Source organism: Pocillopora damicornis, chromosome 5 (assembly GCF_964200805.1).
Source record: "Pocillopora damicornis chromosome 5, jaPocDami1.2, whole genome shotgun sequence".
In the NCBI taxonomy this organism is placed as follows: domain Eukaryota; kingdom Metazoa; phylum Cnidaria; class Anthozoa; order Scleractinia; family Pocilloporidae; genus Pocillopora; species Pocillopora damicornis.
The window spans coordinates 23,523,361-23,549,327 of record NC_142674.1 but is presented as its reverse complement, the minus strand read 5'-3'; the positions used below and the strand labels follow the sequence as shown (position 1 = coordinate 23,549,327).

Here is a 25,967-nt window from a genome sequence, read left to right as displayed (position 1 = left end):
CAAGCGACTTAGGAAACAGAAGTTTTTGTTTTCGTGTTTTCCTTGTTGTTGTTGTTTTTTTTTTCTTTTGTCTTTGTGATTTTTACTTTCTGAAAAATTTACTCGAGTTCCTCTTTACTTGTTGTTCTAACGACTAGATGAAAAAGGCCAGCGTAGGACAATAACAAAATATCTATCATGTATAATTTAGTTTTTTTCCGATATGTAAGTACCCGTTTAAAAAACGTTGCAGTTTAAAAATATATATGAAATACTAAAATTTTTAATTTTACATGGAAAGTACAATAGCTGCTGTCAAAGTAACAAAAAGGTATTGTTCCTTCGATAAGAAATATACATACATTGTCCATCACCTTTTTGATGAGAAAAGGAAAAATTATATGTATATTTAATATATATTTTCAAATTGCAACGTTTTTGAAAACGATTGAGTATATATATTTATTACATAAACTGCGGTGTTAAACAGGGATTTCCGGCCCTGAGAAAAGCCGTAACAACACACGTGAAAAAATATCGTATTTTTTCACATGTGTTGATATAGCCAATCAGTCAAGTTGATGAATGAACGGCAAAGCCTTCACGATTCTCAAAACAAGTTGTTTGTCGGAGCTTTCTCGAATTATGGCGGCTAAAACACTGAAAAATCCGTATTGCTGACAGGCAGTGAGGTTCAAACTTTCTCAGAAAGGGAAGAAAACCAATATACTAAAAGAAAAACCGAAAGTTACGTGTTCAGTGGCTTTGGGGTTAGCATTTCTCTCGGCTGAGAATGAAAATAGACAAGTGGAAGAATTGTCACTAATCGATTTTGGCCGTTTATCTGAGAGATTTCTTTCGGTAAGGACAAAGTCAATAAATAAGAATTTTTTTCAATTGAAAATTACGACCATTTTGTTTTTGTAATCGTGATTCAACGCATTTTTCCATCCTAAGAGTTAGTGCCAGCGGACTCTACGATTGTTATTCGGGAATTGTCGATTCATTTATTTTCATTCATCAATGAAGTCGGCTGAAGTGTAAAATTTGACTTTTCTAAAACAGTGCTCAATACATAGGAGTAGAGCGATGTCTATATTGTGGGAGGAAAAAGACAAATAAAATACAAGTTCATCCCTACAGGTGTGTTTCGTGGTTGCCCACTCATCAGGGGAAATCCCCTGATGAGTGGGCAACTAAACTGTTAAACTGTTAAACTTCGCGCTGCATAAATGAGATTATATTGTACATAAGCGATGGTAAAGATTATTTTCATTAAATCCCCTGATGAGTGGACAACCACGAAACAGACCTGTAGGGATGAACTTGTAGTTTATTTGTCTATTTCCTCCCACGATATATATGCTTTCCTCTACAGATTGATGTTTTGGAATGCATTGGGAAACACCCCAAAAGTCGAGAAATCAAACTTAGATGGAACTCAACGTTTTGCTATGGTAACGTCAAATCTTACTTGGCCAAGTGGTATCACTCTTGATCGACGAAACAAACTTGTTTACTGGGTGGACGAGTTCAGCGGCGCAATTGAATCCGTTGATTACAATGGGAACAACAGAACTTTACTCTTTCAGCAAAATGGTTTAAACTTCTATTCAGTTTCCTTCATCTCTCCTTATTTATTCATCACTGGGTGGACCAAAAATTGGATTTACAAATTTGATGTCTTCAATGGAACTGTTGTAAGCGTTATATCATTGTCCCGCGGAGGAGCTTATGGACTCGTGGCATATGACAGCTACCGGCAGACATGGGGTTTGTAAAACAATAGCAAAACTTGAAGTGATTCATGTGTATAGAGAGGAAGGGGGCATGGATAGGTATTACCTGATTGAGGACTTTTGAGTGTGACATAAGAGCTAATGTTTTGTACATAGAAGGCAGCCTGAAGTTTAATGTCTGCCGACATTTTTTTAACTCTCCAGTCTGTGGGGATTTCAGTTGCTTAAATGGCAAAGTGCCTGAAAAGATACATGCTGTACTTCAAAATTTTCTCGGAACAATATTTTAAGAATGTGTCCGTTTTACATTCCTTTGTTTCAGTTAATGATATGATAAAAGGACGAAGGTCAAGAAAAAGAGAAACAATTTTTTTAGACCAGAAAAATTTGCACCAGCTCAAGCAGTAATTTGAAATGAAATTTCTTAAAAGATCTTAGAGAACTCGTAATTAACACATCGCACCCAATTTTATTTTTGTACCTGTTTTAGCTGTCACGTGCCCGTTACCTATCAATGCTGTGCTCTTAGGATGCAAAACTGGTGAAACAGAGATTATAAATGGCACAGAATGCAGGTTCTCTTGTAAAGAAGAATCCAAGGTGGCCGGTTCAACAGCAAGAAGATGTACCAAAGATGGAAAGTGGAGTGGGGCAGAATTGGCCTGTACAGGTATTAGAACAACAAACATTCGGCATGAAAATGAAAAAGAGTCAGACGTTATTCCTGAGGTTTGATTTCTTAATCGATGGATGATCTTGGATTACGAATCAATTCACGATCGTCATTTATCTCTGTATATCTTGTAATGATTTTAAATTAAGATCGTCTTGATCAATTGATGCAAAATTGAAAAATTAAATCGATGCAGGATCATCAGTGGTCTTCTCAGTTTGCAATAACTGTAGATTACGAAAATCCATCCAGCATCGTTGCAAAATTCTCTTAGTTCTGGTTACGTGGTCATACGTGTGTGCATTGATCTTTCAATGTGCGGACGAATGCAATACCTTGACGATCTTCAACCACCAACTGGTACAGAGTCGTCAAAGGTCTTTTCATACTTTGCAATGACGGTATATTATGATAGTCGATCTACCATCGTTGCAGAATTCATCTTTCCGGCTAAACCGCTTGTCTTGTTAGTTCTGGTTACGTGGTCATACGTGTGTGCATTGATCTTTCAATGTGCGGACGAATGCAATACCTTGACGATCTTCAACCACCAACTGGTACAGATTCGTCAAAGGTCTTTTCATACTTTGCAATGACGGTATATTATGATAGTCGATCTACCATCGTTGCAGAATTCATCTTTCCGGCTAAACCGCTTGTCTTGTGCATCTTTGCATTTATCTGCCGATGTACGATAGAATTAAACGCCTTGACCATCTTGAATCAGCAATTGATCAAGTTGTCAAAAGTCTTTTTGTGGTTTGCAATGACTGTAGATTGTGATATTCGATCTAACATCATTGCAGCATTGAATCTTCTGGTTACGTGGTCTATCTAATGCATCTGTTCATTACCTTACGATGCAAGATCGAATTAAAAGAAACCCGACGATCTTGAATCACCAATCGATACAGGATCGTTAAAAGTCTTTTTGAGGTGCTTAGTGATTGTAGGTCACGATAGTCGATCCAACATAGCTGCAGCTCTCTTCTAGGGTCCTTTAAAGTCAGACACAAGCAGTTAAGCATGGATTAATCGATTACCATTGCAGAATCGCAACCTTGTCTGTGTGTGTAACTGACAATACACTTGCATTTTGCAATATTTAGTCTAGTGAATGATAGTGATATTGACTGTAACAAGTGATGCTTTCACTTAAGGAGTACTAATTTTCTGTTCAGCTTATTTCTCCAAGGCTTAAAGGGTTTCATTGCGATATTGCTGTAGACAGGGACAGCTTGAAACTTCATGTACAATCTGACGCAAACACCAAAAAAAACTTGATTGGGAAAATTGAAACCAAGCTCAATGCTGACCTTCAGTAGAGAGCCATGGCCCTTGACAAAAATAATTAAAGGTAGGAAATTCGTATGACTGAGGTAAGAACCATTTTGTTATGTGCAAAGTGATTGGTATCTTGTGATCAGTTACTTTTGATTCAATTTATTGCATTTTTGTCATGTTCAACGGAGAAAAGGTAACTCTGTGTTTAATAGTATGACCGTCCAGTCCAAAAAAGATTATATCACAATGAATGCAAAGCTTTTGCCTGCCTTTTCTTGTGCACCATTTTCGAATAACTTATCATTAATCTGGAAGTTAAAAAAATTATCGACAAATCGCCATTAAAAATTTTTTTGAAACTCTGTTTTGTCTAAACAAAGGAGTATCTCTAGAAACGCCAGTTTTTAGAATTCTGCTTTCCTTTCTATCTTTTTTCACATCTAGTCGGTAGAAGACAAATTTTTTAACTTGCCCGTTGATACCAGGAGGTGTTTCTTCACACAATTTTGACTCTGTCATGGACGAAGCCCGTTGCTCGAGAATGCAATACAGTTGAGACTTTCTACCAATCAAGTTTTTCATGTGTTTCTATAGAAACCCTTGCTTCTTGCTACTGCAAAATGTACCGTGAACCGACGATCGAACAACGCGCGTGGCTAGTAACAGTTCAGGCTTAAATGGGGTAAGATTGGCCCATCATATCTTCTAAGCCAGCACGGTGACCTATCTTTTTTTTATTGTATTTCTCGAAACAGAGATCGGTGAGGTACAAGTTATTTAAGGAAAGTCGCAAAAACATAGTTCGATAACTTTTATTGTGAGGAATCCCCTTAATTGATATCGCTTTACTGGTATCGGTAACTCTATCGAGCAAACAAAGACCAGCACGTCCCACAATAATCTCAGATGTGTTATTTTAATTCAATAGAACAATTCAGAAGACATTAACTGTGCCCGATGCTCTTCATTTCATCACGTGACCTAAAAGTCACCTGACCCAGATCCAGATCCCCCGTCGGTTGGCAGACATTTTCCCCAGACGGTGCTAGTAGTGGTTTGTTCACATGCATATCCAGGCACACAAGGACATTCGCGAACAGATTGCTGTGAAAACAGGGTAAAATGTAATAAATAAAGAAGGATATGAAACATTTGCCACAATTCTTCGAAAGGCAATTCAAATAAAGGAGATTTGAGTTTCCTATGAAGATTTAAGCTCTAGCAAGTTACGATTTATCGGAAGGATGCTCTATTAACAGAGCAACAGAGAGGTTGATTGCAAGCTTTGCAAATGCAAACTTTAGGATGAAAATTAATTTCGAGGGGTGGGGGGGGGGGAAGTTTAGAGGACCAGAGACGGTACAGCATGAATTTCATTGGGTCTGTGCCGCTGGATTTTGAACACTAAACCAGGATTAGATTCTATTTTTTATGTCTAACCTGGTGGAAAAAAGAACACATTCTTTGTTGGACTCACTATTTTACAAATATGACTTTCTTGTGATCGTAGCCTTAACTACGCAAGAGAGGTTGTTCTTAGACACTTATTTCTGCAGTTCATGAAAAACAAGACCTTCAACTTCCGTTCCCTTCGTTGTTCTTGCAAGTTTGTATATGTTTGTACACAATTTGTTGTTGTCTTTCTTACCTTTAATGGACACCAAAATCCGCGCCCAGGTTTGACGAGACTCTTGCACACTCCATGTTGATCGTTTCCTTTGGCACAGCATTGGTTTTTGTCACAGTCCCCATCAGACGAACAAAATCCCGGCCGAGGCTTGCAGAATCCTCCCACACAATGGTCACCAAGCTTACAATCGTACTTACTATTACATTGGCGTTTTTTGCACCTATCTACAAAAGCAGAAACAGTAACAAGGATTAACTTGTGAATCACAACATTATTTTTGGAGAAAATCTACAAAGCGGGGTGAATTACAAAGAAACTTTACTAAATCATAATAAAATGATTTCATTTGCAAACCAAAACTTTTTTTTTTATTCGCAAAAAGAAACAGGTTTTTGTAAAGGACTGGGTTCAGTTGTATTAAGGCCGGATAACGCTATCCCAGGGATAAATCACTATCCAACGGATAAGTGTTAACAAAACTTATTGCGCTATCCACCGGATAGAGATTTACCCACTGGATAGTGTTATCCATGCTTCGAACAACCGGGGCCTGGTCACTATTTATGGCATGGGCTGGGGGGGGGGGGGGGGGGGGGGAAGGGTTTGATTGTGTCACGATAAAAATTTACCAAATGCCTACAACTGCTCGGTAAATGTTATTAATGTTCGCCCCTCATTGGCTGTCAATTTTTAATAGTTCCCCCCCTCCCCCCTTCATACTCTGATTCCTTCTCCATTTCCCCTGAAAACCATGCGATCCCCCAAAATCTAACATTCCCCCCCCCCCCAACCTAGTGATAAAGAATGACTGGTCCGTAATGATCCACATTACATCCTAATACTTTCCGTAAACTCACTTGCTACACAAACATATCCATCCTTGCAATATCCTGGGTATCCCTCGTGGCAGTAAGCTTGGTAGCCTCTGCAGATGCCCGGATAATAGCAGGCTTCGTTATCAGGACAGTCTGTATGTTTCCTGCACTCTCGCTTCTTACAGATACCACCCTTGCAGATGTTCCCGTAACCACATTCATGGTGGGCATAACACCTCCTGATTCCTTTCCTGCAGACCCTTAGGTGAATGTCGCAGTATTGGTCCGAGGGGCAGTGATCGTGAGCTCCACAGGAGCGAATGGGCCGGCAGTTACCACTGTAGCAGTAGAATCCATCGTGACAATAATAGTTGCCGCATGGTATCTGCCCATGATATGTTGCGTGAAATGTTAGTGTGTTTTTGTCGAAGAGTGATAAATAACTTGGAAATTTTCCTTTTACCTTTCTTTTTCTTAGCGCATATATATATATATATATATAATATATATATATATATATATATTTATAGGATATTTTCAGTATATAAATAGGATATATTTGTTGTAGGAGGGCCACAAGTTTATCAGTATTGTAACTGTTTCGTGTTACCCTCGATAAATAAAGTTGCATTGATTGATTGATTGATTACCTTCGCCTAACTGGTACGGCAAAATTTAGTAAATCTTACAGGATAATGTAGTTACTGGTGATTGTTTGCACTGAGAGAATAAGTAGTTTGCAACACAGGGTTATCTGACTTCGTAACTGTTTACACGCATCGATAGATCCGGCGTGTTGGAACGCTTCTTGAACAGATTTTTCAGCTCAATTGTCCTTTGTGATGACGAAGGGCTAACGCTCGAAATATCAGCTTAGAAACTCTTTGGGGTGGCCAGTTTACATTATCAACTCAGTTGATAACATAAAAATATCACTGATATATGCCGCGCGTTTAAACGATTCTTCAACAGATTTTTTAGCTCGACTGTCTTTCGTTCCGACGAAGGACTAACGCTCGATACAACAGCTGAGAAACTCTTTACGGTGGCCAATTCACATTATCAACCCAGTTGATAAAACAAAAATATCATTGATAGATGCGGCGCGCTTAAACGGTTCTTCAACAGATTTTTTAGTTCGACTGTCCTTCGCTCTGACGAATGGGTAATGCCCGAAACATCAGCTTAGAAACTCTTTACGTTATTTACTCAATTGATAAAACCAAATTATCTTGTTAAACTCTTCCACCGATGCAGCACCACAGTTTCCTTAGAAACTTACCCCTTTTATTCGTTTGTCCTTTGCGACAATTTTGCGGTAGTCTTGGATGTATCTATGTATCTGAATGAGACAACAGCTATCTTGTTCGATTGACTTAGAATGCTATTAAAACTCTACCATGAGCATCTGAACATTGCTTCAATTCGAAAAAAAATTATACGTCTTTTCACTTTAGAAAAAAAATATCGATCCTTCGAAAAAAAATTATACGTCTTTTCACTTTAGAAAAAAAATGTCGATTCTTATTCGTAGATCAATCAACAAATATCGTGGTTTTATGATATCAAAAGAAAACAGTGTCCTTTTTTTGTTATCTTGATGATATGAAAGATTTTCACAACGAAAAGGCACCACCGTGACGGGGTCAATGAAGTTACACTTAGATATCCTACAATTCCGCCACGATTTCAAATAGTTACAAAATGAGGTAATTTAGATTTGTCTTTCTCATCTAGAAAAATAACATACTTACATAAGCACGCTTGGCGATTTCACTATCCTCCTCTATCTTAGCTTCACCGTGACTGACCACATAGAACGATGCTAGCACTGAAAATCCCAAAAGAAACCTCATTTCGCCAAAGGGTACGAACAGTGCCAACCAAGTCTTTTGTCTTTTGTAAAAAGGGCACGAAAAGCACCCGGTTTATACGCTTCGTTTTTGCCACGTTGCTCGTTTCCATCCATTGTGAACCAAGGAGCACTGAACAAGCGCTGGGAAGTCTCTTAGCAGCTCAAATTTACCGTTTGGTTCAACGCTTTACAAATTTTCTTCTCCACGTGTGAAGTTTGTTTTGGGCGCGTGTAGAGTATAGAAAGCGGCATCTTAAACATGTTCAACGTTTGTGGCGCCTTTCTTTAGTTTTTAGAATGCGTATTTAATGAAAGCGAACGTGCTCGGAAAGCATATTTGATTAGCTGTTTCACATAATTCTTAACATTGAGTTTCCAATTCGCTCAAGAACAATAATTAAAGCAACTTTTTATCTCAATCTTCACTCCACGACCAAGTTTAAACGTTACAGTCTTGGCTCAGTGTCTCAGAGACTGTCGAAGAAGGCCACTGGTTCGGAAACCCCACAGATTTCATCCTTACTGAAAGGTTGTTAGGTTTTTTCGAAGAAGGATGGAACCATGTATAATAGCTTTCCAATCGTTTTGAGTTTATTGTACCATATTAATAACTCTACTCATTCATTTATTTAGTCATAGTCAGTGTGAACACACGAAATCAACTGACAAGAGGCCTCAAATTTTAAAATCGGCCTTATTAAGCTTGGAAATTAAGTCGTTTATATGGGTAAGCTTCGGGTAAACTCGAGAAAAAGTCCATATGTGACACGATGCCTTTGCATTGTTGTAGTAACACACGGTTAGTAAATATATTTGAGATTTGGTGGTTGAGAGATGGTGAACTGTAAGCCCGAAATTCGAACAAAAAATGACATTACAAAACCCTTCCTTTTGTTATTTGCACAGATGATAACAATGTCTACATCAACTTAAAGTTATATCACGTTTACCTCTAGGACAAGTAAAGGTCCTACAAAACTATAAAATATTCGTTTTTTCTCGATTGTCTGATACCATGGATTCAAAGGGAACTAACAGCCAGATATAATGGGTTTCTTTTGTTAATTAATCCACTGTTTTAAATCAGTCCCTACTAACGACTTCTTCCTCGTAAGTTTCAAAAAGAAGATAAAAAGAATGAAAAAATCTACTGATTAAGGGCTGCGAGTTAAAAAACAGTTCTTGATAAGAACTGTACGACTCTGCATATGGTCCTGGAAACCTTTAGTAGCACTTCTCAATTTAGCCGAAAATGTTTGTTGACCTCGATAGACGCAAGGTAATGATGATCGTTGGTAAAATTAGGAATGGCATGGATTGAGGAGTGGGTAGTGGAACATATGGGTCTGTGTGATTTCAAGAAATATTTTGTAGCGCCTTTTTGCGAACATCTGCATCGTGACAAAGATATCCGATGAAAGTAAAATCGGCAAACAATAGCTATCACGCTGTGCGTAACCAACTTTTTCACTGTGACTACGTTACGCCAGTCACATTAGGAAGAAAAAGGAAAAAAAAAGCATTTGAATATTAAGTAAGATACTCTGAGGTAAAGGAAGTATTCGATGCATATGTCTGCCCTTTGGACGACCACCAAACTACATCTCAGACAAAGTTTCATTTGCCATGTTTTATTATCCCCTTTTTGTTTAAAGCAATTAATATTACACCAATGTTGCCAACTGAGCGAATTTGAAATGTATCGCTGGCTCGATTGGACTCAGCATGATGACGAGGCTATTCCCCGAGCCCAGATCCAGGCTCCTCGGTAGGGGGCGCAACCTTTACACATTTGCCCCAGTACTCTCCCACTCCAGCGTCCTGGCATTCATATCCCTCGATGCAGCCACAGTGGTAAATATCGGCCTAAAAATCACATCGAGCGAACAAAATCTATCAGTTAAAATTTATTTTATCAAACGAGCATTTATAACGTCAGTTTTAAGTTGAATCAAGTGACAAGTATCTAAGATTATTCATATCTGGGCTTGTCAAAATATTGCTCCACGCTTCGTATTCTCAGCCGTTAACTAGTACAGGAAAGAAATACCACGAAAAAATAGTGGATGAAGGGAAGATTTGTACAAGTAAAAACGGACTCGTGATATTTGATTAGTCTGAACATTTTAATATCCTGGGCCCAGTTGGTCAAAAGGCAAATAACACCATCCAACGGATAAATCGCTATCCAGAGAATAACTGTCAACAAGATGTACTGCGCCATCCACCGGATAGAGATTCATCCACTGAGACAGTGTTCGTCCACCATTCGAACGACCGGACAAACCAGCGCCTGTAATTCATTAACTGTCATTGATTTCTAAGCCTAATGTTCAATATTTAGTCTCTTATGTGAACAGATGATGGTCCGGTTAAGACTATCTATAAATCAGAACTCAAGTGAATATGACATATCCCTATATTTTGGCCTGAACCAGAAGCCTCCTTCTCTACATGTCCCGTTATCTTCTCTTGTAAATATCTAACACTGCCCCTCGTGATTACTATGAATGAACTCGCGATCAGCAGTCGACAAAAGACGGTGACTAATGTTTTTACAATGTTAGCAGAAGGATTTATGAGGATTTGGTCCCTTTGTAAGATCGCCCGCTGAAGTAAAACAAGTTCGCCCACATTTTAACCATTTCGCCCCAGAATTCATCATCAGTCAAGTGAGAATTTTGTTAGTCGAATGGTATGAGTCCAGCTCGTGGATGTTGATTTTTCAGTTTGGTTGCTCAACCCAGTAGGGCGTAAGACCCATAATAAATTCGCTCGTTGTATTTAAACCCCCTTTATCTTATTGTCATTATCTGATGCAAGGAGGCTGGCAAGTGTACATATCTGTTCTTCCCTTGAGGGTAACCTGATCTAAGTTTTCAACATAGCTCTTTAAAGTTAGAGACTGCAAAAAAAAATTGAATTAAACCTAAGGTAGAATCAAGAAATAATGCGACATAACAGAATCTTTGGCTGAATAAGACTGTAAAGGTAAATTCATATCTTTGAAAAATGAATATAAAGCTTTGATTAAGAAAAAACAATTTAATTACCCCTTTGCGCGGACAGTATTTTCCTGCCCCCTTCCGTGGTTTGCAACGACGACCAGAACAGCACTCTGTTTTCTTGCAGCTACTGTCGCTGGAACAACTAGCCACGCACTTCCCCCAATAGTTATTCGACCCATATCTCTGACAAGTGTATCCTTGTCCACAGCCACAGTTGTAACCGTCAGGCTGCGAAAATCCAAAAAAAAATTCTAAATACGTTGATTTTGAAGGAAACCGAACCACTGCGCACGGTCTACCGATAAATTGTATATTGGAAATCGCATATCCGGGGGCTCTGACTAGGAATGTAACTCTGTTTCCAGTCGTTCTCCCTTGGAAAATAGTTACAACTATTAACCGAGATGGCTAAGGGTTAATATTGATCAGGCAGTGAGGCGGTAAGGTAAATATCCACCGCTAGCCACCGTTATCGAGGTGAATATTTGTTTTAGTATCAAATAAAACGAAGTGAGATGATAAAATACAAAAAGATGATTTTAACTCAGTAGAATCAAGAAATAATGCGACATAACAGAATCTTTGGCTGAATAGGACTGTAAAAGTCAAGACAATTCAACACAATCTTAAATAATATGGTTCAAGAATCGGAATGCGAATTTAAAGGGAAAGAGTGGGACTGCGAACTACAGAATCCCGACCAACGCAGACTAAAGGAAAATTCATATCTTTGAAAAATGAATATAAAGCTTTGATTAAGAAAAAACAATTTAATTACCCCTTTGAGCGGACAGTATTCTCCTGCCCCCTTGCGTGGTTTGCAACGACGACCAGAACAGCACTCTGTTTTCTTGCAGCTACTGTCGCTGGAACAACTAGCCACGCACTTCCCCCAATAGTAATTCGACCCATATCTCTGACAAGTGTATCCTTGTCCACAGCCACAGTTGTTACCGTCAGGCTGCGAAAATCCAAAAAAAAATTCTAAATACGTTGATTTTGAAGGAAACCGAACCACTGCGCACGGTCTACCGATAAATTGTATATTGGAAATCGCATATCCGGGGGCTCTGACTAGGAATGTAACTCTGTTTCCAGTCGTTCTCCCTTGGAAAATAGTTACAACTATTAACCGAGATGGCTAAGGGTTAATATTGATCAGGCAGTGAGGCGGTAAGGTAAATATCCACCGCTAGCCACCGTTATCGAGGAGAATATTTGTTTTAGAATCAAATAAAACGAAGTGAGATGATAAAATACAAAAAGATGATTTTAACTCATTATTCCTGTAACGATTAAAACAGTTTCAGGCGCAGATCCCTCGCACGTTTCACGGAGGTGAATAACAAAGGATATTCAGGGTTTGAGTGGCCAATCAGAGGGCGCCTTCAACGCTATCAACTGTTTTATTCTAGACTAATGACCTTTGTCCTCAAAGGTATGCTTTTCTTTTCAAAACGCCTTTGAATTGGGCAATACATTTTCAAGGACATGAAAAAGGTCTCTATTAAAGACAAATTATATCAAATCTAACTCACTCCCTTCCATGGACACCATCCTCCCGGTTGCTTGAGGCTTCTACAGTATCCATAATACTGGTACGAGTACTTTGCACAGCACTGCGAGCTAGAACAGTGCGATTTGTGAGAGCATCTACGCGGGTTAAGTCGACAACAGCGGCGGTAATATCTATGGCAGTAATAACCGCTTGGGCAATACCCATTGTAGTAACATCCTCTCTGTTAAAAACAAACATCAGTTTGCATATTCCCCATACTGTTCTTTATAAATTTCTCTCGTGTTCTCCCAACATGCCAAGTGGATTATCACGCCAGTGAACCAATAGAAAATGAGGTCCATTGTTTTTATATGATAAATTTAATAAGATAAATTTAATTCTGTATGGTGCAATACATAATCGGTTTTTGACCAATCAGGGCGCGCGTGGTATCCTAGTTGTTTTATAACGCATGATAATTGCATATTTTTTTCAATGCTCAGTTCATATATATTCTGATATTTCTTTATTTGTTCTTGTCTTATTCCTTCTTCTTGGTTTGTTGTTGCTGTTATTTTACCTTTTTTTCTTAAATTTTTTTTGCTTTTTATCTTTTTTTTTATTTTGTTATGTTTGGTTTGCTTTGTTTTCATTTGGTGTTTTTTAAATTTTTTTCATTTTTTGTTGTTTGAATTTTTCACTTTTTTCGAATAAAACGTCCATACACGATTTAAAGAAATGCACGATTTACAAATGTACACAGTTAACAATTTAAGGGAGTTACCGTCCAACATTTAAATAAAATACCCCTTACCTTTCATCTGTTTACATCTTAAGCTGTGAGGCTTAAAGTTGCGGATGTCGAAAAAAATTTTTTGTTTGACTTTTCAAACCTTTTAATCTGAAACAAATTTTGAAGTTTGTTCGCGGTATATCAGCAAACAAACGTTACTTACTAAGAAGTTTTACCGGCTGATCATAATGTTCGATTTTGATCTGCTACCGAACCCTTTTCTCATTCAACAGAGTTACAACCAAAGATGATACATCTCGCTTTCTCTAGAGAAAGCAAATTAAAGATGTGTGCCTAATTGATATTGTTATGGTTGACAAATAAAAGTGATGTAAAACTTCTCAAGTAAAGTACGTGCGATATCTTTTCCGTGTAGATGTGGTTGTCAGATTAATATTGCGACTTGATACACACCGCGACAAGAAGTAACCTTCCTCGAGGTGTTTGACACGTGTAACGGAAACAATCGAGATTTTTCCCCACATTCTAAGGCTGGAAAATGATGAGGAGAAGCGGGGGAGGGACGGTCTCGTTTTTTTGCGATCCAGTTACCGGACAACAGAACAAGTAATTTTTGTCTCAAAATTAATCTTTTATACCATCTTTTCTTAAATTTTGCTGTTTCCGCCGTAAACTGATACTCAAACTTTTTTCCCAAAAGTTTCTAAGACCAGAATGACGCTTCAAAGAGTTACTGTAGGTTTTTTAGACTTTGAATCAATCTACTTACTTATATTGTGCTATTCTTCATCTTGACATAAAAATAGGAATGGAAGTCAAAGTCGAAGTTGCCGGTGAGCTTTAAGACCCGTTAATTTTTTCATGGATGACGCTTATCACAAACCACAAAAAACTGTGCTCATAACACGTTTTACGTTTCACGTTTCACGCGAGAACATTATGCAATTCCACTTGTCCTCACGGCAATGGAAAGAAGGGGAATGAAATGCTCACCACTTACCACTAACAATAATAAGAAAAGGCAATTTTACGTAGGCTTATGAATGCTTTTCTCCAAAAGGAGTTAGCGTTCAATTCAGAATCAGACCGCTTACCGCCAAACAATAATAATTATGATGCCGTTTCTCCGTTGCGTGATCCTCCTGATCCATTAACAAAGGGTCTTGCTCCTCAACGAACGGTTCACAGTAAACCGTAGCGACGAACGCCAAAAGCAACACCTCTAGCCTCATATTGAATGATTCAACGAACGAATGAAAACCTTTGTAGGGCCTTTGACAGTCTGGTAAGCTTTATATCGAGTAACTGCTCCTGTTTGCACAATCTGACCACGCAAAATTTCTTGTTGTGTACTTTCGATGCTGTCAAAAGAACATTAAAAAGTTATATTCTGGCCGATTGACATCGTTTCTAAGTATACACTATTCTCAACATAAAGACTTTATTTACAATTGTTGTTTAATTAAAAAAATGGTATTTTAATGGGGAAGACCAAATATGAACTTCAAAAGTTTAAAAACGTGACGATTTATAGGAAACATACGTACATAAGAAAAGTATTCTTCGCTTTGTAGCATCGAATTTCTGATGGTCATCTTTTCTTTTCTTTCCTCCTCTTGATTTCTTTTCGGACTAGCGACCAAATCAGTAACGCTTATTTTTTTCCACTTAAAGTCGTAACATGATTTTAAGCCAGGTTATAATTAACAATGGTGTAAGAGTGTCTGCAAACATCTCTTCAAATTCGTTTTCCCGACCAGAAATATTGACCATTTTTCAGCGACAAATTTGCAAGAAATGCCTTTCAACTGAGATACGTACAATACGTATAATACGTAGGTGTAAAGAACTAAAAGTTTGAAGATAGTCGATCGGAAGTTTTATTTGCAGAATCAGCTGTACAAACATTAAAAAAAAATTAAATTGGTAACTGTCAAACTTGTCAGTGGTATAAAAGGTATTATGTAAAACGAATTCACTTCTAAAACTCCGGATACAACTGTTATTAAACAAAAAATAAAATAAAATAACATGGAACATCTTAATTTACTAAAAGACGACGAACAACTCCTTGATTGAAGTACAATTATTAGATGATAGTCCATGAAAAAAAAATTGCTGCATTGTTAATTTTTTTCCAATTTAGAAAAACAATTCATTTTATTTTAAATAACTCCAAATTCTTGTTTTCTATTGGTAAATTATTTTAAAGAAGTTTTTAACACGTTGACTAAAGCCGACATTCATGAACGTGCTAACTTATTTTTGAAACTAATTTGGATCCCTTAAAGGTGAATTTTCCAGTGGTAGTAATTTTTTGTTCAGTTTTCTGCAAAAAATTATGAAAATGACTCCTTGTACAGACTAGCATGCGTACAATTGTCAAGTAACGTTTAAATAAAACAAATGTATTTAGAAAGGAAACATACAAGTGTTCGAAACACTTAACCAAGGACCGAATATACAGCTTTTTGCACGAAAAACAGGCAAAATTTGCAATAAAGATACAAGAAAAGAAATTATTACTTACAAGATCTGTACACTTCTCCGTATACAAACATGAACTAATTTACAATGCGAATTACGACGATCTTATTTTGTTTTTTGACGGATAACAGAGAGGCAAATGAAGTTACGAAAGGAACAATGCACGGTTAAGTGATACGACGCCGAGGGAACAATCAATCCAAATTCGAAAAAAATACAGATGGGAAAGTGAACGGCTGAAAAACAAGCGAAAAAATTGATTTGAGTAGTAATCCTCCATGAAAAATAGTGAACAGAATGGAAATCATTCACTTAAACAGCATCATTATGAACAGAATGAGAAAGTGGCAAGAAAAACCAATATAGTAGAGTGTCTTTGATTTATTTATTTTACAAAAAAGTAATAACTACGGTTACAGGTTCGTGTCACAAAATTGCGGACAAAAATATGTCATTCGTTGTTGTACAAGACTGTATTCAACGATATTCCGTGAAAAAATTTCATTTACTTTGTAAACTGGCATTATCCACATATAACCATTATTCAATAAACTCTCCATAGATGTTCTTATAAATTTTAATCGTCTTTCTGAGCGATATGAAGGATTTGTCGATGTAGAATTCCATATTGGCGTTGAGATGACGAATCCTCCGGGCTCTCTTTTACATGACCAGATGTCATCATGATGGCGAGGCCATATGAAGCATTATCTGAGTTTGAATTTCTCGAGTGGGCGCCCGGTAATTCTCATGACAAATACAAGAAATAGACCTGAGTCTTAGATTTCTTCTGGAATCGTCGGGCACGACTCTGGACCAAATACAAGGAAGAGATCCAAAAATACCTTTTTGGGATTGCAGCAGAAAATGTGTATGTCCATATATTGAGGGTTTAAACAACAAGTTAAGATTAATTATCAAACAAAATAATACACTGCCTTAAAAAAAATAATATGGGAGGAACCTTCTATAAGGAATGGACTCAAAATTTCCTGCTCCAATATTTAGGTTTTTTTTTCCTTTTTTTGTATTGTTTTTGTTTTTGATTGTTTGTTTGCTTATTTGTTTTGCTTGCAACTGTAATTGCATGGCTGTTGTTAGCCAAACCCTCCGTTTTCCAGCTACTTTCGATTGAAAATTTGGTGTTGTTTATCAATCGTATTACAATTTAGATTGTAACAATTATATTGAAATTTTGTATTTCAATAATAAGAATGAAAAAGGAATGTAAGTATTGTATGTGACGTTAGTAGTATGTCCTTGGCATTTAGAATTCATGTTCTGAAATTATGTTAACATCGTAAAAGATTGAAAAAAAAAAAGAGATCCGTAGTCCTTTAAGTGGATTTTTCTAGACTTCGTGATTCCCTAGTAAGGCGGTTTAGTAACTCTGTTACAGGAAAAGCTTCTGAATGCCTTAACACCGCTGCAGCTGTAGGAAAACTGCCATCCAATCCGAACAAAAGTCGTAAGAGTCCCTTCGTCACGTCCATGGCTTCAGAGGGAATAAATTCCTCTGGCTTGCAGGAGTTCTGTCTCTGAAGAGCTCTTTCCTACATGGATTAATTTACAAAATTACCGCATCAGTCTGGACACGGACTGAATGGTTCACATTGCCTGCTTTTGGGTTGGGATTATTTCTTTTTTGCCTGAAAGGGATGCTTATCTAGTCCATGGCAAGCAGCTTTCCTCCCGTCTCCCGTTTCGTCAATGGTTAAAGCCATTTTTCAGCTATAACCTAATTTGCTTTTACCAATCGGGCTGATAATGTAAATTAGCCACCGTAAAGAGTTTCAAAGTTAACGTCAGCGTTAGCCCTTGTGATTCACTCTGTCCACGAGCTAACGCTGGAAACGTCGGCCTCAGAAACTCTTTACGGTGGCCAATATGCATTATCAACTCAGGTGATAACACCAAATTACCTCCCGCCCACTCAGCGAATAATTACCTACATCAGAATGTTTGTAAATCGAATGGTTACTCACATCGATCAAACGAAGAGGTCTTTCACGATTCAACATCTCCAACAACAGGCAGCCGGTTCTCCAGATATCGAATGAAGGCCTCACTTCGCGTTCCTGTCAAGCAGAGGGGAAACTTTAAAGACCAGTCCTTTTTAACGACTGAGGTGGGAGCCGGAGGATTTTGGAGGGACGATCATTCGTCGGCGACAGAGTTTAAAGCGGGGACTATAGAAAATTGTCTGCCATTTAACAGCCAATGAAGGGGATCACAAAAAATTACAGGGCCTTATTGGTGGATTAACTAAATTTCATCGAGACACAACCAACATCCTTAACCCTTCCCCCCTCCCACCTTCCGCCCTTAACTCCCCTCAGGCGATGAATGGAAGTGAACGCGTTATTTCGAAACCTGCTTTTGTTTATATTGGTTAACAATTCGCTTAAAAATACGACCAAACACATTATCTAGATGTTTTTTGCGGCGTGGGTGGCATAGCTTAGATTATAACATAGCTAGTAAATTTGTCTAATCAAATTCAATTACGCGAGCGTGCTTCATATTCCTATTGTGCACGCTCATGACGTCAGCAAACAAATCCCTCGCGAAAAAAAAATTTCCGTCGGGTTGAAAATGTTATAAACCAATTGGTTCATACATCAACTGTGCGTTCATCGAGATATGAAGCACTTGGGAAGTTCGGAGAGCACTCAAGAAGCTAGAGTTGCTCTCGGCTACGCCTCGAGCAACTCTTACGCATCTTTCGTGCTCTCCAAACTTCCCGCGTGCTGCATATCTCGAAGAACGCACGCTGACGTATGAATCAATTGTTAACTACAGTGACCACTCTTTGTTTACTATTTGGTTTCGTTTCGATATCATTTCGGTGCTTCGGTGCTTTGAGCGCCCTACTTTGGCTTGGTAAACTTACCATAGCACTTTCTGCTGATCCAAAGTCTGCTAACTTAGGGGAAAGAGATCCATCTTCGTTTATGTCTAAAAGAACATTATCTCCTGCAAGGAAAAATTCTAGGTTAGTTCCGCATGTACACTCCTTTCGTAGAGACTCCTTTAATTTTTTACTAATAAATTAAGAGTCTGAGAAAGGGAGGGGGGAGGGAATTTCGCGGCGGACGATGGGAAGGGGTCGCCGCGCAATCATCAGACACTCTTCTCTTAGCTTTCTTTTATCAGTGGGAGTCTTTTCAAGCTTGCAAAAAATTATAATGAAGATAAAAATATAGAACACTGAAACGAAGATAGTCCGTGCAATACCTTTGATATCGTTATGTACGATCCCCTTGCAATGTAAGAATTTTAGAGCTTTAAGGACAACCTCTAAGAAACGAAGACTGTCCGTTTCCGGAATTTCCATTTCTTTTATCAGCTCAGCAATGGTACCGCCTATTAAGAAACAGAAGTAGAATTCTAGAAAAGGGTGAGGAAGTCTATTCTGAAATTCTTAAACAACGCCATAGTGACGTTCCTCTAAAAGTTAAAGGACTTAAAATGCAGTCCCACCACTGCTTCCAAGAATATACTTAAACACAATTTTTAAATCAGTCGTTCAATATCTCGCTCAGATTTAATTGTAATATAGTCATTGGCCGGGACCGAAAAAAATAAAGATGTCAAAGAGTCTATATGTATGTCGAATTGACTGCTCGTTTCTTGCCAAAGTATTCGACAATTTCGTGCAGGCAACCGCCCTGCTTGTATCAGTACCAACAATCTAGAACTGTGGCAGCTTTTATTTACTGAGAACTTTAAACTAAGGTTTCTAAATTAGCCATGCAATACTTGGAAAAAGATCTGGTCCGGCTGCAGTTGAGTCACTCGACTCTCTCGAGTTTCTACTGTTAAATAACATGTTAATTACCACGGAACACGAGAGAAAGCTTGACTGAGTTGGCCATGTTTTTTTTACCTGCCATATACTCCATAAAAATGCAGACATTTTTTCTTTTGACTGTAGCACCGTAAAACTTAACAATTTCTGCAATCTCATTCTTCCTTGCAAGACTGAGGGCCAGAAGTTCATTCACCTCGTATTTACACTTGCAATAAATGAACAAAACAAAACATCAGTGGGATAAACAACATAAAAAATAAACAGTACATTGGGATTTACTTTACCCTTAAACGAGCTGATTTCAGGGACTTACACTGATGAATGGACAATATTATGTTAGGGCGTGGAAAGAAACTAGGGCTTAGCTCTCTCCTAAGATAAATTGATGCCCATGATCATTTTCTTTCCCAACTAGCTAATGATGACCTTTACTTTAACTGAGTTTCATTTCACGGAGCTGATGTTTCTATAGACTTTGGCATTACCTTTTTGACACAAACAACCCTTTCTTCCTCGTTATCAACTCCTCGAACAGTGGCAAGGAAGCATTTTCCGTATGCTCCTGCTTTTACGTCTACGGTAGCAAGCTGATAATCATCACCCTCCTCAAATTTACACTGATCACTGAGGGAGAATTCCTCCTATAAACCAAAGCAAATGATGGCCGGAGTTATATTGAAAGTTTCTTTCTTAAAAATATGCTTTGATCATGATATACTGAATGCACATGCACGGAAACATAACATCACTGTAAATAGCTGAGCTTGTACCAGGGGAAAACAATAGGGGGGGGGGGGGTCCCTGGAGTACTTGTGATTCGCTCCCTTCATGTGATCAATTCAGGAGGAACCTTATAATTATCAACCTTTAAGATCACTTCGCTGAAAGGGGCTTAACTAGACCTAGCCTAGAAACTCATTCAACATGCGAACAACAGGCTTAGCCCTTCGTGTTTAACAACAAATTCTCAGAACCCAAATTATACCTTAAGCGGCCAGAGAATTTCCACTTCGTCATCGTCCTGAAGCATGGAAGGAAGACTGAATGACGCTCGACTACTCAAATAACTGTTCGAACAAAGGCTCGACGGCGACGACATTGAATCAATGGCATCTATTTCGATAGCCGAAGCTGACTTGTACTCTTCGTCATATATAGGAGAGTGTTTCGGCGGAGAAGGAAGTTTAGGTAAGCCTTTTGAGTCACTGGATGTTTTTTTATCAGGAGGCTGCTCCAGCAATGAGACGGTTTCATGATGTGGCGCTTGTGACTCTCTTGCTGGTAAACTAAAGAGCTGGTTCCTTAAATCATCCAAAATACTTCTCTCTGGGACTGCGGCTTTTGAAATATCTGCATCGACGATATCATCACGTTTACCGCTTTCTGACCCTCCTGCTGTCAAATCAGAGAACTGGCTCGACAAATTGGTTAAAACACTTCTCTGTGAAGCCACAGATTCAGAAACTTCTGTATCGACGATGACATCATTATTGTCGCTGGAGTCACTGACGTAACCAGAAGTGTTATTATTGTTGTAAATCTCACTTGTTACCCTTTTAATAGAGGGCCTCTCAGTAACTTTGATCTGGTCATGTTCATCTTCCATCTGAGAACAGCGATTGAGTCAAGCCCTTCGCGACACAAACCGCACCAATCCAGACAGTTTGTAACCCGCCGACGACAACATGAGCTGTATCAACAAGGCGGAAGGAACATCGATCGCAAGTATAAGTCCACTGTCCTACGATCACCCCTCTCGATTGACAGAAATGTAATAGCAATATTTTGCCAATAAATTTAAGGACGTGGATGCGTGAAATTGCTCATATTTTGGGTGATATTTCCTTTACATTATAAACGTACGATATATGTTTTCCACTCGTGCCAAACTATCAGGACAGCAGATTCGAGGAATTGTGGGTATAAAAAATTATGTTCGTTCCCAGGGTCTTTCAAGTGTTAAAATCCAAGATGGCGATTACAACTACGATAGTCGGCGCGTGTCACATCCTCGTGTCCAAAACTTGTGTCTAAACTCTGAGAGCGCGCTTGATATCATAGTTATTATATAAAACTCCTTACGGTATAACCTTGTAGTGTCAAGCAGCGTTTCTGATTCGCCGACACCGCACATGCAGAGTACCACTAGATTAACATTACCCAAGAGTTTTGCCAGCAGTATCGAAAAGTTTTTCTCACGTTCTATCATTATTTCAATCTTTACTTGGGGTTTTTTCATTTTTTTTAAAGAAAAGCTAAAATTGAAGTCGCAGTTGACGAATATTGATGTGCCCAAATTATGGAAACTGATCGGATTCTGCTACCTGACTCATTCGGATAACACTCTAGCTACTTAATTCTTGATTATTGTCAAGCTGGTAGTTTTTCTTATATATATATATCGATCATCCCTGAATCACGCATCAAGGTCACGAGTATAAACAAAGGAAATGATTACCATCTAGGGAAGTTCTTGATTGCTTAACAAATTCTCTTTGTAGCACTTCAGGAAATGTATAGAGAAGTGTATGGAGAATATGCATACTGATGTTCTTTGAAGTATTACGTGCCCATAATGTTGATTTTACGCGCAGGCCTGCTTTTCTGTGAGCGAAGGACTGAGTTTTCCTTTTAACGAACTTTTCATTTTTCATCCTTGTTTCTTTTTAATTTATGATCATCCAATTAATGTTCCTCTACCCTTGACAACTCCAACTTACAATGTGTTTAGTCTCGTGAAGAGCTCCGAATCAATGTCAGAATCTGAGAAATTGCACACCTACCCCTTCCCTAACCCAAAACAGTCAACTGAAATGAAATTAGGGCTAATTAAGTTGACTTAAGGGAGGGGTAGGAGCGCAATTATTCAGACACTGACATACGATCCACAACTCCTCCAGTTGGGTTGAAAGAACTGCCAATGCTGCAAAGCTAGAAGATAGAAGCTAGGTGACAACAACTTATGAAAAAGCTGCACTTTATTACCATATATGTAATGCGACGTACATACGCTGCTCCGCTCTTTTTTCCTTTTTTGCATACTGAAAACGGTGGCCTCTTATTTAACACTTAAATTTTCACCTTGTTTTTTATGCACTCTGTTGAGTTTTGTTAAATATCGTGAGATGAAATTCGACTTATCAAGACTTATTGAGAGGTTTCAAAAAACGCGATTTTCCAATTTTTGCTTCTAGTGAGTGTATCTTGAATTTTTTTGCTTTTCCCAATTCTTCGGCAATTCACGCTCATGACAAAATGACGTCACTAAATTCTCTTACCTCTCGCCTCACAAATCATTTGGCATAGACTGAATGGTCCCTCAAAGAGAAAAACTATTGATGGTAAGCTGTAAATGTTGGCTTCCACTTTTCGGCTTTTTGCAGCATTTCCTCGAATTGGTTGAAGAAAAAAACTTACGTTGGTTTTACATCACATTCTGATGGTGTCGATGTCACGTTTTATCACCTGATTTTATCTGATGTATCTCAAACATCGTTATCACAATCATGAGTTTTTGAAATTTCCGTACTTTTTTTCTGACATATGTAGTTTCCTTGATCAACTGAATGTACAATTTCACAAACGCAGAGTGTGACTTTAAAATCTCCTAAATTGAGCAATGATGATGATAAACAATCAAATTATAGACTAATGAATGTTTTGTTCCGCACAAAAGCCCTATTTCTTGATTTTAGCTAATCTCCAAACCAATGAATGATAGAAGATATAAACGCTACGATTTTCCCATCGATTTCTTACTTACGTGCATCTCTCTAAACATGAAATTTTCCATTCCTACGAAAAATCTCTTGAGTTTTTCACATTTTTTAGCTTTCTTCATCAATCATCTTGTATGGAGAACTAAAAAATGTAGGTTTATTTGGTCAAGTGACCGTCTAGAGCCAGAATTGCGTGACAGGTGTAGTTGAGAGAAGCTTGTCACAGTCGCAGATTTTAAACGACTTTGTATCAGATGTCTCGCCCACTGCTCTTCAATTTGTTGTGAATCAGGGTCTCAGCCGCCTGTCGGAATGGTTCGATGCAAACTATTTGTTGAGAAACAATGCCAAGACGCAAGCCCTACCGATCGGTCCTTGCAAGTACGATTTTGACTGAACTTTGAACGGTTCTGGCGTTATTACACTTCCCTCTATTAGAATCTTGGGCGTGGAACTTGATAGCATATTAAACTTTAAAAAGCATATTTCTAGTCAGCTAAACGAGGCGTATGCGAAGACCGGCGCACTTAGGAGAATTAGGCGTTTTGTACCTATGGACGTTATGCTAGCATTAATCAAGTCTTTCATTTTACCACTTCTAGAATGCTGTAGTCTCCTCCTGTTAGGGGTGGGGAAAGTTTAGGCCAATAAGATTGAAGACGCCAATCATTACATATTAAGGACACTGACGGGGCACGGGAAATCAGTCTTACTAAGACCTCTTAAATATATATAAGTTGAATACTTCAGATTAAGCAATCTCTGATCCTATTGTTTAAATGCATTAGGAATATAGGGCCGAAATACATTTCAGACTCTTAGCATAAGAGAAACGTCTTACAATTTAAGGGGAAATGATGTTAAAGTTTGCGTTCCCAAATTTAAATTTAATCTCAATTTTATGAAGAACTCTTACTTACAAGTGCGCTTAACTACGGATTCTCCTTTATAATTCATCATTTTATCTTTAAAACCATTTTAAAAAAAATCTTTGGGCACTACCGTATTCTTGTCTTGGATGCCTTTTTTTATTTTTTATTTACTTATTTATTTTTTTCATAAAAACCACGTTATCGTCTAAGAGCGCAAGTGCTCGTTCAAAATACGAACGTCCTTTAAATCTACAATTACAATAACAAAATCTAGTATTAAAAGAAGAAAAAAGACATTGAAATACATGATCTATTATCTATGTACACACGAATATAAAATGTTATAAAAATTACGCATCCACACAAAAAAATTTACAAATATAAAAATTACGGCTGAATTGATCTTAGCTTAGACTTAAAAACATTAACATCATCGGCCAGCTTGACATCTCCTGGAGATTTAATTAAAATTAGAGTCGTAGCTTTCTGGCAAGGGGAGACATTTGACCTAAAAGTTGTCAAATATTTGGCTGAATCAAAAAGTCTAAAAACACAGTCGTTTATTTACCTCTGTTGATTGACAAGCCGTCGATCAAATTGATTGATACTTACGTCGGACATTAACTGAGGATGTAACAATATGTGTGCAAACCTTCAGAGTAATTGTTTAAATAAATACCATCGCAGTGAGAGCTTCATACATTTTACCTATTTTGAAGAGATTTCCTTGGTGTAAACCAAGAAAAACAGGGGGGTTGTTTATTCCCCCCCCCGGAAAAAGCCAAAACAGAAACCAGTTTGTCTTTTTGAGTCTCGGGGTAGACCCTTTAAATTGGCAAAGTTTCATTGAAATCGGTGAGATGACATGTAGCATGACTGCCCGGTGCTCTCGTGGACACTCTTAACACCTCTGCAGCCACAGAGTTACTGCCATCCACTCAAACATGTATGCAGGCAACACGTACTCCCTTTTGCTCTCGTGGAAAGGCTGTAATAACCTCTGCAGCCGTGATACAGCCTTCCCCTCCTAACACAATGCAACAATAATAAATTGCGACTTCCTTCTTGCCCCGATGGAAAAATTGATAACACAGTGTGTCCTGCTAATTCGGGGGAAGATAACACGGCTTTCAGGTAGCTTGGTCGAGAGACACTAAAAATCTCTCCAACTGAAGGGAAAATGCCAGCCCCACTAAACGTGAGGAAATGTACCACTTTTTCCTTATAGTCTCGTAGAAAGACTCTTAACAGCTCCGCAGCTGAAGGGATATCTTCCTTTACTTGTAACATGCGCTGTAAGAGTTTTTTAGTTGATTCTTTGGCTTCAGAAGGGATAAACTCCTTTGAGTTTTCTTTGTTAAGAGCGCTTTCCTACAAGGATGAATTTATAAAATTACCGCATCAGTCTAGGACTGGGTTACCTCGCCTCAACTGCTTTGCTTAAATGGGATGCTAATCTATGACATTTAGATCCCCATCCCCTTCACCCACCTACCATTTTGTCGATGGCACAAGACTGCTTTCAGTTATGCTGACATTTCTTAGCAGTAGCAGCCATTATACTCGTTTATGTCTTTGAGCCCTCAAGTTTCTAGTGTTTACATTTCAATAGAAGAAAACTTACTTTTAGTTATGCCAGTGGTTGTTTTTCACAGGCCATTTTGAAAACAATTACACTTAATAGGTATGAAACGAATTGTGTGATGGTCAAGAATCAATGAAAACTTTGAAAAATGACAAGAAATCATATTTCCAAAGATTTTTACCTCATAGACCCATGCGCAACTTGTTTCAGACCTGGTGCACAGAACTATTTTCAAGATGGCCACCACAAAGCACA

The 25,967-nt window shown here is 38.2% G+C and overlaps 4 protein-coding genes across 11 annotated transcripts in view; 1 reads left to right on the top strand and 3 right to left on the bottom strand.

The window, feature by feature from the left end:
* The window catches only part of LOC113680939 (low-density lipoprotein receptor-related protein 5-like protein), a 14,750-nt gene extending 9,086 nt beyond the window's left edge, over positions 1-5,664 (top strand). Inside the window, exons 4-8 of one of the 7 annotated variants that reach the window (XM_089206496.1) lie at positions 1,358-1,752; positions 2,209-2,388; positions 3,587-4,357; positions 4,604-4,792; positions 5,353-5,664. In XM_089206496.1, the coding sequence (XP_089062622.1) occupies positions 1,358-1,752; positions 2,209-2,388; positions 3,587-3,618 (607 nt within the window). In that variant the 3' untranslated portion in view covers positions 3,619-4,357; positions 4,604-4,792; positions 5,353-5,664. Of the gene's footprint in view, positions 1-1,357; positions 1,753-2,208; positions 2,596-3,572; positions 4,358-4,603; positions 4,888-5,352 lie in introns of those variants that run through there. The other 6 variants (XM_089206502.1, XM_089206501.1, XM_089206499.1 and 3 more) reach the window with 6 other exon arrangements.
* On the bottom strand, positions 4,474-8,282 carry LOC149046056 (uncharacterized). Its single transcript, XM_089206511.1, has 4 exons — positions 7,875-8,282; positions 6,163-6,505; positions 5,324-5,529; positions 4,474-4,779 (listed from the first exon to the last, which is right to left on the bottom strand). Exons 1-4 carry the CDS (start codon positions 7,974-7,976, stop codon positions 4,657-4,659), a joined length of 774 nt encoding a protein of 257 aa, XP_089062637.1. The 5' UTR covers positions 7,977-8,282; the 3' UTR covers positions 4,474-4,656.
* A 1,308-nt stretch (positions 8,283-9,590) lies between these two features.
* LOC113680953 (uncharacterized) lies at positions 9,591-15,896 on the bottom strand. Of its 2 annotated transcripts, none has more exons than XM_089206398.1 (6): positions 15,766-15,896; positions 14,330-14,596; positions 12,522-12,722; positions 11,762-11,944; positions 11,029-11,211; positions 9,591-9,841 (listed from the first exon to the last, which is right to left on the bottom strand). In XM_089206398.1, the coding sequence occupies exons 2-6, from the start codon at positions 14,465-14,467 to the stop codon at positions 9,713-9,715; spliced, it is 834 nt and encodes a 277-aa protein (XP_089062524.1). In that variant the 5' UTR covers positions 14,468-14,596; positions 15,766-15,896; the 3' UTR covers positions 9,591-9,712. The 2 variants fall into 2 exon arrangements, with proteins under 2 accessions (XP_089062524.1, XP_089062525.1); XM_089206399.1 differs by lacking the exon at positions 15,766-15,896 and adding an exon at positions 14,783-15,086.
* A 189-nt stretch (positions 15,897-16,085) lies between these two features.
* On the bottom strand, positions 16,086-21,460 carry LOC149046055 (uncharacterized). The gene is made up of 7 exons (XM_089206397.1): positions 20,522-21,460; positions 20,022-20,177; positions 19,612-19,741; positions 18,960-19,088; positions 18,616-18,698; positions 17,708-17,800; positions 16,086-17,275 (listed from the first exon to the last, which is right to left on the bottom strand). The coding sequence occupies exons 1-7, from the start codon at positions 21,140-21,142 to the stop codon at positions 17,060-17,062; spliced, it is 1,428 nt and encodes a 475-aa protein (XP_089062523.1). The 5' UTR covers positions 21,143-21,460; the 3' UTR covers positions 16,086-17,059.
* Positions 21,461-25,967: the final 4,507 nt, after the last annotated feature.

Bases quoted from the DNA above. Each gene is read 5' to 3' on its own strand.
- LOC149046056 (XM_089206511.1), bottom strand. From the start codon at position 7,976: ATGAGGTTTCTTTTGGGATTTTCAGTGCTAGCATCGTTCTATGTGGTC. The intron at 5,530-6,162 runs GTGAGTTTACGG...CTGCTTTTGTAG, and splicing joins TGGATATGTTTGTGTAGCAA to ATAGGTGCAAAAAACGCCAA. The intron at 4,780-5,323 runs GTAAGAAAGACA...CTGTTTTCACAG, and splicing joins GATTTTGGTGTCCATTAAAG to CAATCTGTTCGCGAATGTCC.
- LOC113680953 (XM_089206398.1), bottom strand. From the start codon at position 14,467: ATGAGGCTAGAGGTGTTGCTTTTGGCGTTCGTCGCTACGGTTTACTGT. The intron at 12,723-14,329 runs GTAAGCGGTCTG...TGTTTTTAACAG, and splicing joins ATAATTATTATTGTTTGGCG to AGAGGATGTTACTACAATGG. The intron at 9,842-11,028 runs GTAATTAAATTG...TGTGATTTTTAG, and splicing joins AATACTGTCCGCGCAAAGGG to GCCGATATTTACCACTGTGG.
- LOC149046055 (XM_089206397.1), bottom strand. From the start codon at position 21,142: ATGGAAGATGAACATGACCAGATCAAAGTTACTGAGAGGCCCTCTATT. The intron at 17,801-18,615 runs GTAAGTTTACCA...TCTGCTTGACAG, and splicing joins GATCAGCAGAAAGTGCTATG to GAACGCGAAGTGAGGCCTTC. The intron at 17,276-17,707 runs GTGAGTAACCAT...TAATCCATGTAG, and splicing joins GACCTCTTCGTTTGATCGAT to GAAAGAGCTCTTCAGAGACA.